This window comes from Nerophis ophidion, linkage group LG01, assembly GCF_033978795.1.
Source record: "Nerophis ophidion isolate RoL-2023_Sa linkage group LG01, RoL_Noph_v1.0, whole genome shotgun sequence".
NCBI classification, from domain to species: Eukaryota; Metazoa; Chordata; class Actinopteri; order Syngnathiformes; family Syngnathidae; genus Nerophis; species Nerophis ophidion.
Genome location: NC_084611.1, coordinates 10014395 through 10029860, shown reverse-complemented (window position 1 = coordinate 10029860; position 15466 = coordinate 10014395). Strand labels below are relative to the sequence as shown.

At 29.5% G+C, this 15466-nt stretch overlaps 1 protein-coding gene across 6 annotated transcripts in view; it reads right to left on the bottom strand.

Annotated features, from left to right (window-relative positions):
- Window positions 1–15466, bottom strand: part of slc4a4a (solute carrier family 4 member 4a) — a 245522-nt gene that overhangs the window by 124095 nt on the left and 105961 nt on the right. For all 6 annotated transcript variants that reach the window (XM_061895893.1, XM_061895903.1, XM_061895921.1 and 3 more), the window contains exon 6: window positions 2379–2539. In XM_061895893.1, the coding sequence (XP_061751877.1) occupies window positions 2379–2539 (161 nt within the window). The remainder of the gene's footprint in view (window positions 1–2378; window positions 2540–15466) is intronic.

Genomic DNA, 15466 nt, shown 5'->3' with positions numbered 1-15466 from the left:
GTCATAATATTAAATTATTTATATATATATATATATATATATATATATACATGTATATGTATATATATATATATATGTATATATATATATATATACATATGTATATATATATATACATATGTATATATATACTACTGTATATATATATATATATATATATATATATATATATATATATATATATACATATGTATATATATATATATATATATATATATATATATATACATATATATACATATATATATACATATATATATATATATATATATATATATATATGTTTTACTGGATTAAAGTCAGAATAACATGTGTGGTCCATCCATCCATCCATTTTCTACCGCTTATTCCCTTTCGGGGTCGCGGGGGGCGCTGGCGCCTATCCCAGCTACAATCGGGCGGAAGGCGGGGTACACCCTGGACAAGTCGCCACCTCATCGCAGAACATGTGTGGTACATAACAAAAATAATGTTACTGCAACAGATAAATACAATTTCAAAAAGTCGGAATTTTACAGGAAAATAATCATGATATAAGTTTGAAAAATTTTGTAATATGTGAAAAAAACATGTTACTATGAAAAAAGTAGCTTATGACACATTTTTGCCTTCATGAAAATAGTATATTTATGTTACTAGAAAAAATTTGTTTTACAGAAAACTCATACCAAAATGCACTATTGTTGGTGTAGACATAGAAAGTACCAAATAAGCTAGCATAAAATGTGTTAGGGTGTGGCACATACCATGTTATATGAATAAGGTGCATGGCTGCAGTATTAGAGAAAAAAACTGCAAAAATTAGCTGGAAAAAGTTAGCATGCTAATGCTAACGTTATAAAGCTAGCGCATGACTGGTTAAGAAGAAATAGCACTATTTGTTGGTGTAGAGATACAAAGTAGCAAAAAAGCTGGCATAAAAAGTTAACAAAAGAACGTCCTCGCAAGTATGCTAAATTTCATAGATAAAAAGTTGTCATTCCATGGGGAGACGATTTAATTTTGTTTGAAAAAAGCTGTGGAATTACAAAAAAAATGATTTACCTAAAAAAAAAAAAATATATATATATATATATATATATATGCATGTATGTGTGTGTATGTTTATATATATATATATATATATATATATGTATATATATATATATATGTGTGTGTATGTATACATATATATATATATATTCAGTACATATATGTATATATATATATATATCAATATATATTTATATATATATATATATATATATATATATATATATATATATATATATATATACTCGCAAGTGTGCTAAATTTCATAATTAAAAAGTTGTCATTCCATGGGGAGACGATTTAATTTTATTCGGAAAATAGCTGTGGAATTACAAAAAAAATGATTTACCTAAAAAAAAATATATATATATATATATATATATATATATATGTATGTATATATATACTATATATATATATATATATACATATATATATATGTATTAGAAAAAATTATATATATATATTTTTTCAATATATACAGTGTATATATATATATATGTGTGTGTATACATACATAATATATACATGCATATATATGTGTATATATATATATATATATATATATATATATACATATATATACATATATATATCCATCCATTTTCTACCGCTTGTCCCTTTTGGGGTCGCGGGGGGTCGCTGGAGCCTATCTCTGCTGCATTCGGGCGGAAGGCGAGGTACACCTTGGACAAGTTGCCAGCTCATTGCAGTATATATATGTATATATATGTATATATATATTTTTTTTTTTTTTTTTTTTTTTTTTTTTTTTTTTTGTGAATTAGAGTTATTTTACCAGAATTAGGATGTCGTTCACAGCAAAACTGTGTCATCATTTTACAAGAACAAAGTTGTTATGTAAGTTTCCCTTCAACATGTCTAAGTGAATGGGGTAATAATTATTGATACAATTCAGGTGTGAATGTGAGAAAAAGTGTTGAGTGAGCATTTCCATTGTTTTCCGCGGTCAGCACAAAAAGTGTTAATTGCAAGCACTTCATTAGAGTGACTTTGTAAAGGAGTCCAAAGAAAAAGAAGAATGTCCAAGAGAATGTTGACTGATAGTAGCCTGGGGGGGGGGGGGGGGGGGGGCGGGTGCTGTTTGCATGGAGGCGGGGTCACAAGCTATTGTGGTTAATGGCCTCAAAGCAAGAGGCCCACACAGTTCCCTCAATGACTTCACATTAATCACCGCTCGCGTCCCTCATGCACGCACAACGTTTGGGCGGTGGCGTGAGACGGAGGACGCCATCTCCCCATCGAATTAAGAAAAGTTTGGCCCCGACTTGAGGGACTCTCGGAAGTGCACGGTCAGAAAAAAAGCAAATGATGGGCCGACTCACCAACGACCTGAGGCAGCGTGGACGCTTCCATGTCCAGCATGATGGTGCCTTTCTCGATGCAGGTGCGCAGCTCAAACAGGCTGTGCAGCGACAGAGTGGCCACGTGGGGCTTGCTCCAACGCTCGCCGCCTTTCTCCACCTTCTCCTCAAACTTGATCCACCTGGAGACCAAACAAAGTATTCCATTAAGGAGTTTGCTGTGGAAACTTATTTTCTGCACGTTTCACTTCCTGCGTGTGTCCCGATACTTTTGTTTGAATGGAAATACAACATAGGCAGTCCCCCTTTATCTCGAAATATTCACAATAAACATATATTCTTAGTAAAATGGAGAAACTTTTTTTTTTTGAATACACATTTGAATAAATTGCACAAAAAAAGTAAAAAGTGAAATTTAAATATATATAGCTAATAAAAGAATAAATATTTAAATATTTACTGAAAATGTTCATTACTTAAATATGATAAATTATTGATTATTATTACTATAAAAAAATATTTATATAATTTACATAATTGGAATTGAATACATAAATGTGAGTCAATAATTAGTTTATTTGTTTTTTAGTTTGCAAGTAAAAATAAATTCATAAAGCACGGACATTTGTGAAATAATCAAATAAATCCCTTAAACCGTGAAATAAATATTGAAATCGCAAACTGGTTAATTAAATCCTGAATTACTGAAAATAAATAATTAAATCATGAAATAATTAATTAGATATTGAAACATTTAAATGTACTATTACAATAAATATGAATGGAAATACAGAATGGAAATACAGCATAGACAGTCCCCCTTTAACTCTAAATATTTACGATAAACATATATTCTTAGTCAAATGTAGAAACCTTTAAAAAAATACACAATTCGACCCGACACAACTTTGGAATGAATTGCTCACAAAAAAGTAAAACGTGAAATTTAACAATATATAGGTAATAAAACATAAATATTTAAATATTTACTGAAAATGGCCATTAATTAATTATAATAAATTAATTATTATTATTATAAAACAATATTTTGACAATTTACATAATTTGAATACATAAATGTGAGTCAATAAGTATTGTATTTGTTTTTATAGTTTGCAAATAAAAATGAATTCATAAAGCACATAGACAGTCCCCCTTTATCTCGAAATATTCACAATAAACATATATTCTTAGTAAAATGGAGCAACATTGGAATAAGTAAATAAATACACAACATTGGAATAAATTGCACAAAAAAAGTAAAAAGTGAAATTTAGATATATATAGCTAATAAAACATAAATATTTAAATATTTACTGAAAATGTTCATTAATTAAATATGATAAATTATTCATTATTATTACTATAAACACATATTTATATAATTTACATAATTAGAATTGAATACATAAATGTGAGTCAATAATTAGTTTATTTGTTTTTTAGTTTGCAAGTAAAAATAAATTCATAAAGCACGGACATTTGTGAAATAATCAAATAAATCCCTTAAACCGTGAAATAAATATTGAAATCGCAAACTGGTTAATTAAATCCTGAATTACTGAAAATAAATAATTAAATCATGAAATAATTAATTAGATATTGAAACATTTAAATGTACTATTACAATAAATATGAATGGAAATACAGAATGGAAATACAGCATAGACAGTCCCCCTTTAACTCTAAATATTTACAATAAACATATATTCTTAGTCAAATGTAGAAACCTTTAAAAAAATACACAATTCGACCCGACACAACTTTGGAAGGAATTGCTCACAAAAAAGTAAAACGTGAAATTTAGCAATATATAGGTAATAAAACATGAATATTTAAATATTTACTGAAAATGGCCATTAATTAATTATAATAAATTAATTATTATTATTATTATAAAACAATATTTTGACAATTTACATAATTTGAATACATAAATGTGAGTCAATAAGTATTGTATTTGTTTTTATAGTTTGCAAATAAAAATGAATTCATAAAGCACATAGATAGTCCCCCTTTATCTCGAAATATTCACAATAAACATATATTCTTAGTAAAATGGAGCAACATTGGAATAAGTAAATAAATACACAACATTGGAATGAATTGCACAAAAAAAGTAAAAAGTGAAATTTAGATATATATAGCTAATAAAACATAAATATTTAAATATTTACTGAAAATGTTCATTAATTAAATATGATAAATTATTCATTATTATTACTATAAACACATATTTATATAATTTACATAATTAGAATTGAATACATAAATGTGAGTCAATAATTAGTTTATTTGTTTTTTAGTTTGCAAGTAAAAATAAATTCATAAAGCACGGACATTTGTGAAATAATCAAATAAATCATTAAACCGTGAAATAAAAATTTAAATCGCAAACTGGTTAATTCAATCATGAATTACTGAAAATAAATAATTAAATCATGAAATAATTAATTAGATATTGAAACATTTAAATGTACTATTACAATAAATATGAATGGAAATACAGCATAGACAGTCCCCCTCTATCTCTAAATATTTACAATAAACATATATTCTTATTCAAATGTAGAAACCTTTAAAAAAAAATACACAATTCGACCCGACACAACTTTGGAATGAATTGCTCACAAAAAAGTAAAAAGTGAAATTTAAAAGTATGTAGGTAATAAAACATAAATATTTAAATATTTACTGAAAATGGTCATTAATTAATTATAATAAATTAATAATTATTATTATTATTATCATACAACAATATTTTGACAATTTACATAATTTGAATTAAATACATAAATGTGAGTCAATAAGTATTGTATTTGTTTTTTAAGTTTGCAAATAAAAATGAATTCATAAAGCACATAGACAGTCCCCCTTTATCTCGAAATATTCACAATAAACATATATTCTTAGTAAAATAGAGAAACATTGGAATAAATAAATAAATTCACAACATTGGACTAAATTGCACAAAAAAAAGTAAAAAGTGAAATTTAGATATATATAGCTAATAAAACATAAATATTTAAATATTTACTGAAAATGTTCATTAATTAAATATGATAAATGATTGATTATTATTACTATAAAAATATTTATATAATTTACATAATTAGAATTTAATACATATATGTGAGTCAATAATTTGTTTATTTGTTTTTTAGTTTGTAAGTAAAAATTTATTCATAAAGCACGGACATTTGTGAAATAATCAAATAAATCATTAAACCGCAGAATAAATATTAAAATCGCAAACTGGTTAATTAAATCATGAATTACTTAAAATAAATAATTAAATCATGAAATAATTAATTAGATATAGAAACATTTAAATGCACCATTACAATAAATATGAATGGAAATACAACATAGACAGTCCCCCTTTATCTCTAAATAATTACAATAAACATATATTCTTATTCAAATGTAGAAACCTTTAAAAAAATATATAAAATTCGACCCGACACAACTTTGGAATGAATTGCTCACAAAAAAGCAAAAAGTGAAATTTAAAAATATATAGGTAATAAAACATAAATACTTAAAAATGTACTGAAAATTGTCATTAATTAATTATAATAAATTGTTAATTATCATTGTTATTCTAAAACTATATTTTGATAATTTACATAATTTGAATTAAATACATAAATGGGAGTCAATAAGTATTGTATTTGTTTTTTTAGTTTGCAAATAAAAATGAATTCATAAAGCACATAAACAGTCCCCCTTTATCTCTAAATATTCACAATAAACATATATTCTTAGTCAAATGTCGAAACCTTTAAAAAACACTACAAAATTTGACCCGACACAAGAGTGGAATACATTGCTCACAAAAAAAGTAAAAAGTGAAATTTAAAAGTATAAAGGTAATAAAAATGGTCATTAATGAAATATAATACAATATTAATCCTTATTATTATTATCCATCCATCCATTTTCTACCGCTAATTCCCTTTTGGGGTCGCGGGGGGCGCTGGCGCCTATCTCAGCTACAATCGGGCGGAAGGCAGGGTACACCCTGGACAAGTCGCCATCTCATCGCAGTATTATTATTATAAAACAATATTTATATATTTTTCCATAATAGCTAGAATTAAATACATAAATGTGAGTCAATAATTAGTTTATTTGTTTTTTTAGTTTGCAAATGAAAATAAAATCATAAAGCACGGACATTTGTGAAATAATCAAATAAATCATTAAACCGTGAAATAAATATTTAAATCGCAGACTGGCTAATTAAATCACGAATTAATGAAAATAAATGATTTAATCATGAAATATTTGATTAAATATTGAAACATTTAAATGTACTTTTACAATAAATAAATATATCAATGTTTTAATAGCACATTTAGGTAATTTTTTTAAAGAAGTGTTTTGTTTTTTGTTTTCTTTAATTTTGTCACATCTAATCCTCTATCAAGTTTACTCAGTTTATTGTGAGAAAAATGTATTAGATTTACCTGAAGTAAGAACTCAATTTTAAAAGAACAATACTGCTAATTTTACATAAATAAGGGTGTAATATTGGGGTTATACTGGTAATTTTACATGAATAAGGTTGTAATTTTGGGGCGATACTGGTAATTTTACATGAATAAGGTTGTAATATTGGGGTGATACAGGTAATTGTACATGAGAAAGGTTGTAATATTGGGGCGATACAGGTAATTCTACATGAATAAGGTTGTAATATTGGGGCGATACAGGTAATTTTACATGAATAAGGTTGTAATATTGGGAGGATACTGGTCATTTTATATAAATAAGGTTGTAATATTGGGGCGATACAGGTAATTTTATATAAATGAGGTTGTAATATTGGGGGATACTGGCCATTTTAAATCAATAAGGTTGTAATATTTGGGCGATACAGGTAATTTTACATAAATAAAGTTGTAATATTGGGAGGGTACTGCTCATTCTACATAAATAAGGTTGTATTATTGGGGGGATACCGGCCATTTTAAATCAATAAGGTTGTAATATTTGGGCGATACAGGTAATTTTACATAAATAAAGTTGTAATATTGGGAGGGTACTGCTCATTCTACATAAATAAGGTTGTATTATTGGGGGGATACCGGCCATTTTAAATCAATAAGGTTGTAATATTTGGGCGATACAGGTAATTTTACATAAATAAGGTTGTAATTTTTGGGGGGGATACTGGTAATTTGACATAAATACGGTTGTATTATTGGGGCGATACAGGTAATTTGACAGGGTACGGGTGTAATATTGGGGCGATATTGGTAAGTTTACATAAGCAAAGTTGTAATAATGGGGTGATACTGGCCATTTTACATAAATAAGGTTGTAATATTGGGGGGATACTGGCCATTTCATATCAATAAGGTTGTAAAATTTGGGCAACAATGGTAAGTACGGTTGTAATATTGGGGCAATATTGGTCATTTTAAATAAATAAAATATTGGGGCGATACAGGTCATTTTACATAAATACGGTTGTATTATTGGGGCGAAACAGGTAATTTTACATAAATAAGGTTGTGTTATTGGGGATGCAGGTAATTTTAAATAAATATGGTTGTAATATTGGGGAAATACTGGTAACTTTTCATAAATAAGGTTGTAATATTGGGGCGATACAGGTAATTTTACATAAATGAAGTTGTAATATTGGGGGATACTGCTCATTCTACATAAATAAGGTTGTAATATTGGAAGGATACTGGTCATTTTAAAAATAAATAAGGTTGTAATATTGGGGCGATACAGGACATTTTACATAAATAAGGTTGCATTATTGGCGGATACAGATTGTTTTATATAAATAAAGTTGTAATATTGTGGCGATACAGGTAACTTTACATAAATAAGGTTGTAATATTGGAAGGATACTGCTAATTCTACATAAATAAGTTTGTAATTTTGGGGGAATACTTGCCCTTTCATATCAATAAGGTTGTAAAATTTGAGCAATAATGGTAAGTTTACATAAGTAAGGTTGTACTATTGGGGCAATATTGGTCATTTTAAATAAATAACATATTGGGGCGATACAGGTCATTTGACATAAATAAGGTTGTATTATTGGGGCGATATCGGTAATATTTACATAAATAATGTTGTATTATAGGGGGATACAGGTCATTTTACATAGATAAGGTTGTAATATTGGGCCAAAACAGGTAATCTTACATAAATAAGGTTGTGTTATTGGGGATACAGGAAATTTTAAATAAATATGGTTGTAATATTGGGGAAATACTGGTAATTTTACATAAATGAGGTTGTAATATTGGGGGATACTGCTCATTCTACATAAATAAGGTTGTAATATTGGAAGGATACTGCTCATTCTACATAAATAAGGTTGTAATATTGGAAGGATACTGGTCATTTTAAAATAAATAAGGTTGTAATATTGGGGCGATACAGAACATTTTACATAAAAAAGGTTGCATTATTGGCGGATACAGATAATTTTATATAAATAAAGTTGGTAAGTTTACATAAGTAAGGTTGTAATATTGGGGCAATATTGGTAATATTTACATAAATAATGTTGTATTATAGGGGGATAGAGGTAATTTTACATAAATAAGGTTGTATTATTGGGGCGATATTGGTAATATTTACATAAATAATGTTGTATTAAAGGGGGATACAGGTCATTTTACATAAATAAGGTTGTGTTATTGGGGATACAGGTCATTTTAAATAAATATGGTTGTAAAATTGGGGAAATACTGGTAATTTTTCATAAATAAGGTTGTAATATTGGGGCAATACGGGTAAATTTACATAAATTAGGTTGTAATATTGGGGGATACTGCTCATTCTACATAAATAAGGTTGTAATATTGGACGGATACTGGTCATTTTAAAATAAATACGTTTTTAATGTTGGGGTGATACAGGACATTTTACATAAATAAGGTTGCATTATTGGCGGATACAGATAATTTTATATAAATAAAGTTGTAATATTGTGGCGATACAGGTAACTTTACATAAATCAGTTTGTAATATTGGGGCGAAACAGGTCATTTTTCATAAATAAGGTTGTAATATTGGGGCGATACAGGTAAATTTGCATAAAATAGGTTGTAATATTGGGGATACTGCTCATTCTACATAAATAAGGTTGTAATATTGGAAGGATACTGGTCATTTTAAAATAAATAAGGTTGTAATATTGGGGCGATACAGGACATTTTACAGAAATAAGGTTGCATTGTTGGCGGATACAGATAATTTCATATAAATAAAGTTCTAATATTGTGGCGATACAGGTAACTTTACATAAATAAGGTTGTGTTATTGGGGATACAGGTAATTTTAAATAAATATGGTTGCATTATTGGCGGATACAGATAATTTCATAAAAATAAAGTTGTAATATTTTGGCGATACAGGTAACTACATAAATAATGCTGTAATATTGGGGCAATACAGGACATTTTACATAAATAAGGTTGCATTATTGGCGGATACAGATAATTTCATATAATAAAGTTGTAATATTGGGGCGATACAGGTAACTTTACATAAATAAAGTTGTAATATTGGGGCGAAACAGGTAATTTTACATAAATAAGGTTGTGTTATTGGGGATACAGGTAATTTTAAATAAATATGGTTGTAATATTGGGGCGATACTGGTTATTTTTCATAAATAAGGGTGCAATATTAGGGCTATACAGGTAATTTTACAAAAAATGAGGTTGTAATATTGGGGGATACTGCTCATTCTACATAAATAAGGTTGTAATATTGGAAAGATACTGGTCATTTTAGAATAAATAAGATTGTAATTATGGGGCGATACAGGACATTTTACATAAATAAGGTTGCATTATTGGCAGATACAGATAGTTTTATATAAATAAAGTTGCCTTCCGCCCGATTGTAGCTGAGATAGGCGCCAGCGCCCCCCGCGACCCCGAAAGGGAATAAGCGGTAGAAATGGATGGACGGAAGTTGGTAAGTTTACATAAATAAGGTTGTAATATAGGGGCAATATTGGTCATTTTAAATAAATAAAATATTCGGGCGATACAGGTAATTTTACATAAATAAGGTTGTATTATTAGGGCGATATTGGTAATAATTACATAAATAATGTTGTAATATAGGGGGATACATGTTATTTTATATAAATAAGGTTGTAATATTGGGGCAAAACAGGTAATTTTACATAAATAAGGTTGTATTATTGGGGCGATATTGGTAATATTTACATAAATAATGTTGTATTATAGGGGGATACAGGTCATTTTACATAAATAAGGTTGTAATATTGGGGCGATACAGGTAATTTTACATAAATGAGGTTGTAATATTGGGGGATACTGCTCATTCTACATAAATAAGGTTGTAATATTGGAAGGATACTGGTCATTTTAAAACAAATAAGGTTGTAATATCGGGGCGATACAGAACATTTTACATAAAAAAAGGTTGCATTATTGGCGGATACAGATAATTTTATATAAATAAAGTTGGTAAGTTTACATAAGTAAGGTTGTAATATTGGGGCAATATTGGTAATATTTACATAAATAATGTTGTATTATAGGGGGATAGAGGTAATTTTACATAAATAAGGTTGTATTATTGGGGCGATATTGGTAATATTTACATAAATAATGTTGTATTAAAGGGGGATACAGGTCATTTTACATAAATAAGGTTGTGTTATTGGGGATACAGGTCATTTTACATAAATATGGTTGTAAAATTGGGGAAATACTGGTAATTTTTCATAAATAAGGTTGTAATATTGGGGCGATACAGGTGATTTTACATAAATGAGGTTGTAATATTGGGGGATACTGCTCATTCTACATAAATAAGGTTGTAATATTGGAAGGATACTGGTCATTTTAAAACAAATAAGGTTGTAATATCGGGGCGATACAGGACATTTTACATAAATAAGGCATCATTGGCGGATACAGATCATTTCATATGAATAAAGTTGTAATATTGTGGCGATACAGGCAACTACATAAATAAGGTTGTAATATTGGGGCGATACAGGACATTTTACATAAATAAGGTTGCATTATTGGCGGATACAGATAATTTTATATAAATAAAGTTGTAATATTGTGGCGATACAGGTAACTACATAAATAAGGTAGGAATATTGGGGCGATACTGGTCATTTTACATAAGTAAAGCTGTAATCGTTGGGACTTTGACTAACGATTAGGGAAATACGACATCATTTGATCTGAAAAAAGTCCCCCCAAAAAATCATTAAGAGAAAAAAGTTGTAATTTTTCTTTAAAGTTATAAGATTACGATAAAAAAAAATTACATACAAAATATTATAAAAACCATATTATAAGAGTCTGTAGTGTTAATGCAATTGTATTTATTTCCTGGCATTAAGTCCCAATCTAATAACTTTAATGCAAACGGAGTAAAGACAAATAATTATCGCAGGTGTGGTCATCAAAGAGTCATGTGATCGTGCAATTTGACCGCCGGATCTGTTCTTGTCAACAAAGTCTGCTCAGAAATCGTCTTCCCCCGAGAACATTTTGCTTGTTGTTTATTTTGATCCTCTGTCTTGTGACGGAGGCACACAGGTTTTCCCTCCGTGTCGACTTGAAGGTGCGGCTGGATCTCCGCCAAACGCTTCACACGCCTTCGCCTCCTCCCTTCATCGCCGCGGCAACAGCGGCGACCTCGCACATGTCCCGCTCCTTTGAACGGCGTTTGAGGCGTGCCCGGCAGTGGTCGGTGAGAGGAGAAGTTTACAGTCCTGCTTGTTGTCTGCAGGGCTGCAGCGCCGCATCGTAATGGACCTCACTGGGCCGAGAAGTGGGTCAGAGGTCAGCCGCGACAGAACAACAGCAACTCAGAGATGCTCTGATCCCATTCAGTCCTGATACCGACCAGCCACCAGCGAGGTCGATACCGGTATCGATTAATTGTTCAAAAATAATGGTGAGTGTTACGATATTAACAACATAGTTAAACTACTTCCCTATTGAATGTTTTAGATATCATTCTTTCACCGAGACAAAGTCAACAGTACACAATAACTAAGTAATATCAAAATAATTAAGATACTAAGAAATGCAATTTATTTACAGTAATGGAGGTGATTGGAAGCGGCTCCACACTGTGTATGGAGCCACATGGTTAGCTGTGTGAGCCAGAGGGGATCGGCATTAAAAGGTATCAATCAGCAGTGGCGATCACATACTTTTTCATGAATATCCGTCGATACTGTTGTAATATTTGTGAGGCGCAAACTGGTAATTTTACATAAATAAAGTTGTAATATTGGGGCGATACTGGCAGTTTTACTTAAAATAAGGTTGTAAAATTGGGGCGATACAGGTCATTTGACATAAATAAGGTTGTAATATTAGGGGCGAAACTGGTTATTTTACATAAATAAGGTTGTAAAATTGGGGCGATACAGGTAATTTGACATAAATAAGGTTGTAATAGTGGGGTGATATTGGTAATTCTTGTAAAATAAGGTTGTGATATTGGTGGATACTCATAATTTTACATAAATAAGGTTCTAATATTAGGGGCAAAACTGGTTATTTTACATAAATAAGGTTGTAAAATTGGGGCGATACAGGTAATTTGACATAAATAAGGTTGTAATATTGGGCGATACTGGTAATTTTACTTAAAATAAGGTTGTAATATTGAGGCGATACTGGTATTTCTACATAAATAAGGTTGTAATATTAGGGGCGAAACTGGTTATTTTACATAAATAAGGTTGTAAAATTGGGGCGATACTGGTAATTTGACATAAATAAGGTTGTAATAGTGGGGCGATATTGGTAATTCTATGTAAAATAAGGTTGTGATATTGGGGGATACTCATAATTTTACATAAATAAGGTTGTAATATTAGGGGCAAAACTGGTTATTTTACATAAATAATGTTGTAAAATTGGGGCGATACTGGTAATTGTACTTAAAATAAGGTTGTAATATTGGGGCGATACTGGTATTTCTACATAAATAAGGTTGTAATATTAGGGGCGAAACTGGTTATTTTACATAAATAAGGTTGTAATATTGGGGCGATACTGGCAGTTCTACTTAAAATAAGGTTGTAATATTGGGGCGATACTGGTATTTCTACATAAATAAGGTTGTAATATTAGGGGCGAAACTGGTTATTTTACATAAATAATGTTGTAAAATTGGGGCGATACAGGTAATTTGACATAAATAAGGTTGTAATATTAGGCGATACTGGTAATTTTACTTAAAATAAGGTTGTAATATTGGGGAGATACTGGTATTTCTACATAAATAAGGTTGTAATATTAGGGGCGAAACTGGTTATTTTACATAAATAAGGTTGTAAAATTGGGGCGATACAGGTAATTTGACATAAATAAGGTTGTAATATTAGGCGATACTGGTAATTGTACTTAAAATAAGGTTGTAATATTGGGGCGATACTGGTATTTCTACATAAATAAGGTTGTAATATTGGGGCGATACTGGCAGTTCTACTTAAAATAAGGTTGTAATATTGGGGCGATACTGGTATTTCTACATAAATAAGGTTGTAATATTAGGGGCGAAACTGGTTATTTTACATAAATAAGGTTGTAAAATTGGGGCGATACAGGTAATTTTACATAAATAAGGTTGTAATAGTGGGGCGATACTGGTAATTCTATGTAAAATAAGGTTGTGATATTGGGGGATACTCATAATTTTACATAAATTAAGGTTGTAATATTAGGGGCAAAACTGGTTATTTTACATAAATAAGGTTGTAATATTAGGCGATACTGGTAATTTTACTTAAAATAAGGTTGTAATATTGGGGCGATACTGGTATTTCTACATAAATAAGGTTGTAATATTAGCGGCGAAACTGGTTATTTTACATAAATAAGGTTGTAAAATTGGGACGATACAGGTAATTTGACATAAATAAGGTTGTAATATTAGGCGATACTGGTAATTTTACTTAAAATAAGGTTGTAATATTGGGGCGATACTGGTATTTCTACATAAATAAGGTTGTAATATTAGCGGCGAAACTGGTTATTTTACATAAATAAGGTTGTAACATTGGGGCGATACAGGTAATTTGACATAAATAAAGTTGTAATATTAGGCGATACTGGTAATTTTACTTAAAATAAGGTTGTAATATTGGGGCGATACTGGTATTTCTACATAAATAAGGTTGTAATATTAGGGGCGAAACTGGTTATTTTAAATAAATAAGGTTGTAAAATTGGGGCGATACAGGTAATTTGACATAAATAAGGTTGTAATATTAGGCGATACTGGTAATTTTACTTAAAATAAGGTTGTAATATTGGGGGCGAAACTAGTTATTTTACATAATTAAGGTTGTAAAATTAGGGCGATACAGGTAATTTGACATAAATAAGGTTGTAATATTAGGCGATACTGGTAATTTTACTTAAAATAAGGTTGTAATATTGGGGCATTACTGGTATTTCTACATAAATAAGGTTGTAATATTAGGGGCGAAACTGGTTATGTTACATAAATAAGGTTGTAAAATTGGGGCGATACAGGTAATTTGACATAAATAAGGTTGTAATATTAGGCGATACTGGTAATTTTACTTAAAATAAGGTTGTAATATTGGGGGCGAAACTAGTTATTTTACATAATTAAGGTTGTAAAATTAGGGCGATACAGGTAATTTGACATAAATAAGGTTGTAATATTAGGCGATAATGGTAATTTTACTTAAAATAAGGTTGTAATATTGGGGCGATACTGGTATTTCTACATAAATAAGGTTGTAATATTAGGGGCGAAACTGGTTATGTTACATAAATAAGGTTGTAAAATTGGGGCGATACAGGTAATTTGACATAAATAAGGTTGTAATATTGGGCGATATTGGTAATTCTATGTAAAATAAGGTTGTGATATTGGGGGATACCCATTATTTTACATAAATAGGGTTGTAATATTAGGGTGATACTGGTCACTTGGTATAAATAAGGTTTTAATGTTGGAGCAATACTGGTCCTCCATCCATCCATCCATTTTTCTACCGATACTGGTTATTCTACTTAAAATAATGTTATAATATTTGTGGATATTGGTCATTTTACATAAATAAGGTTGTAAAA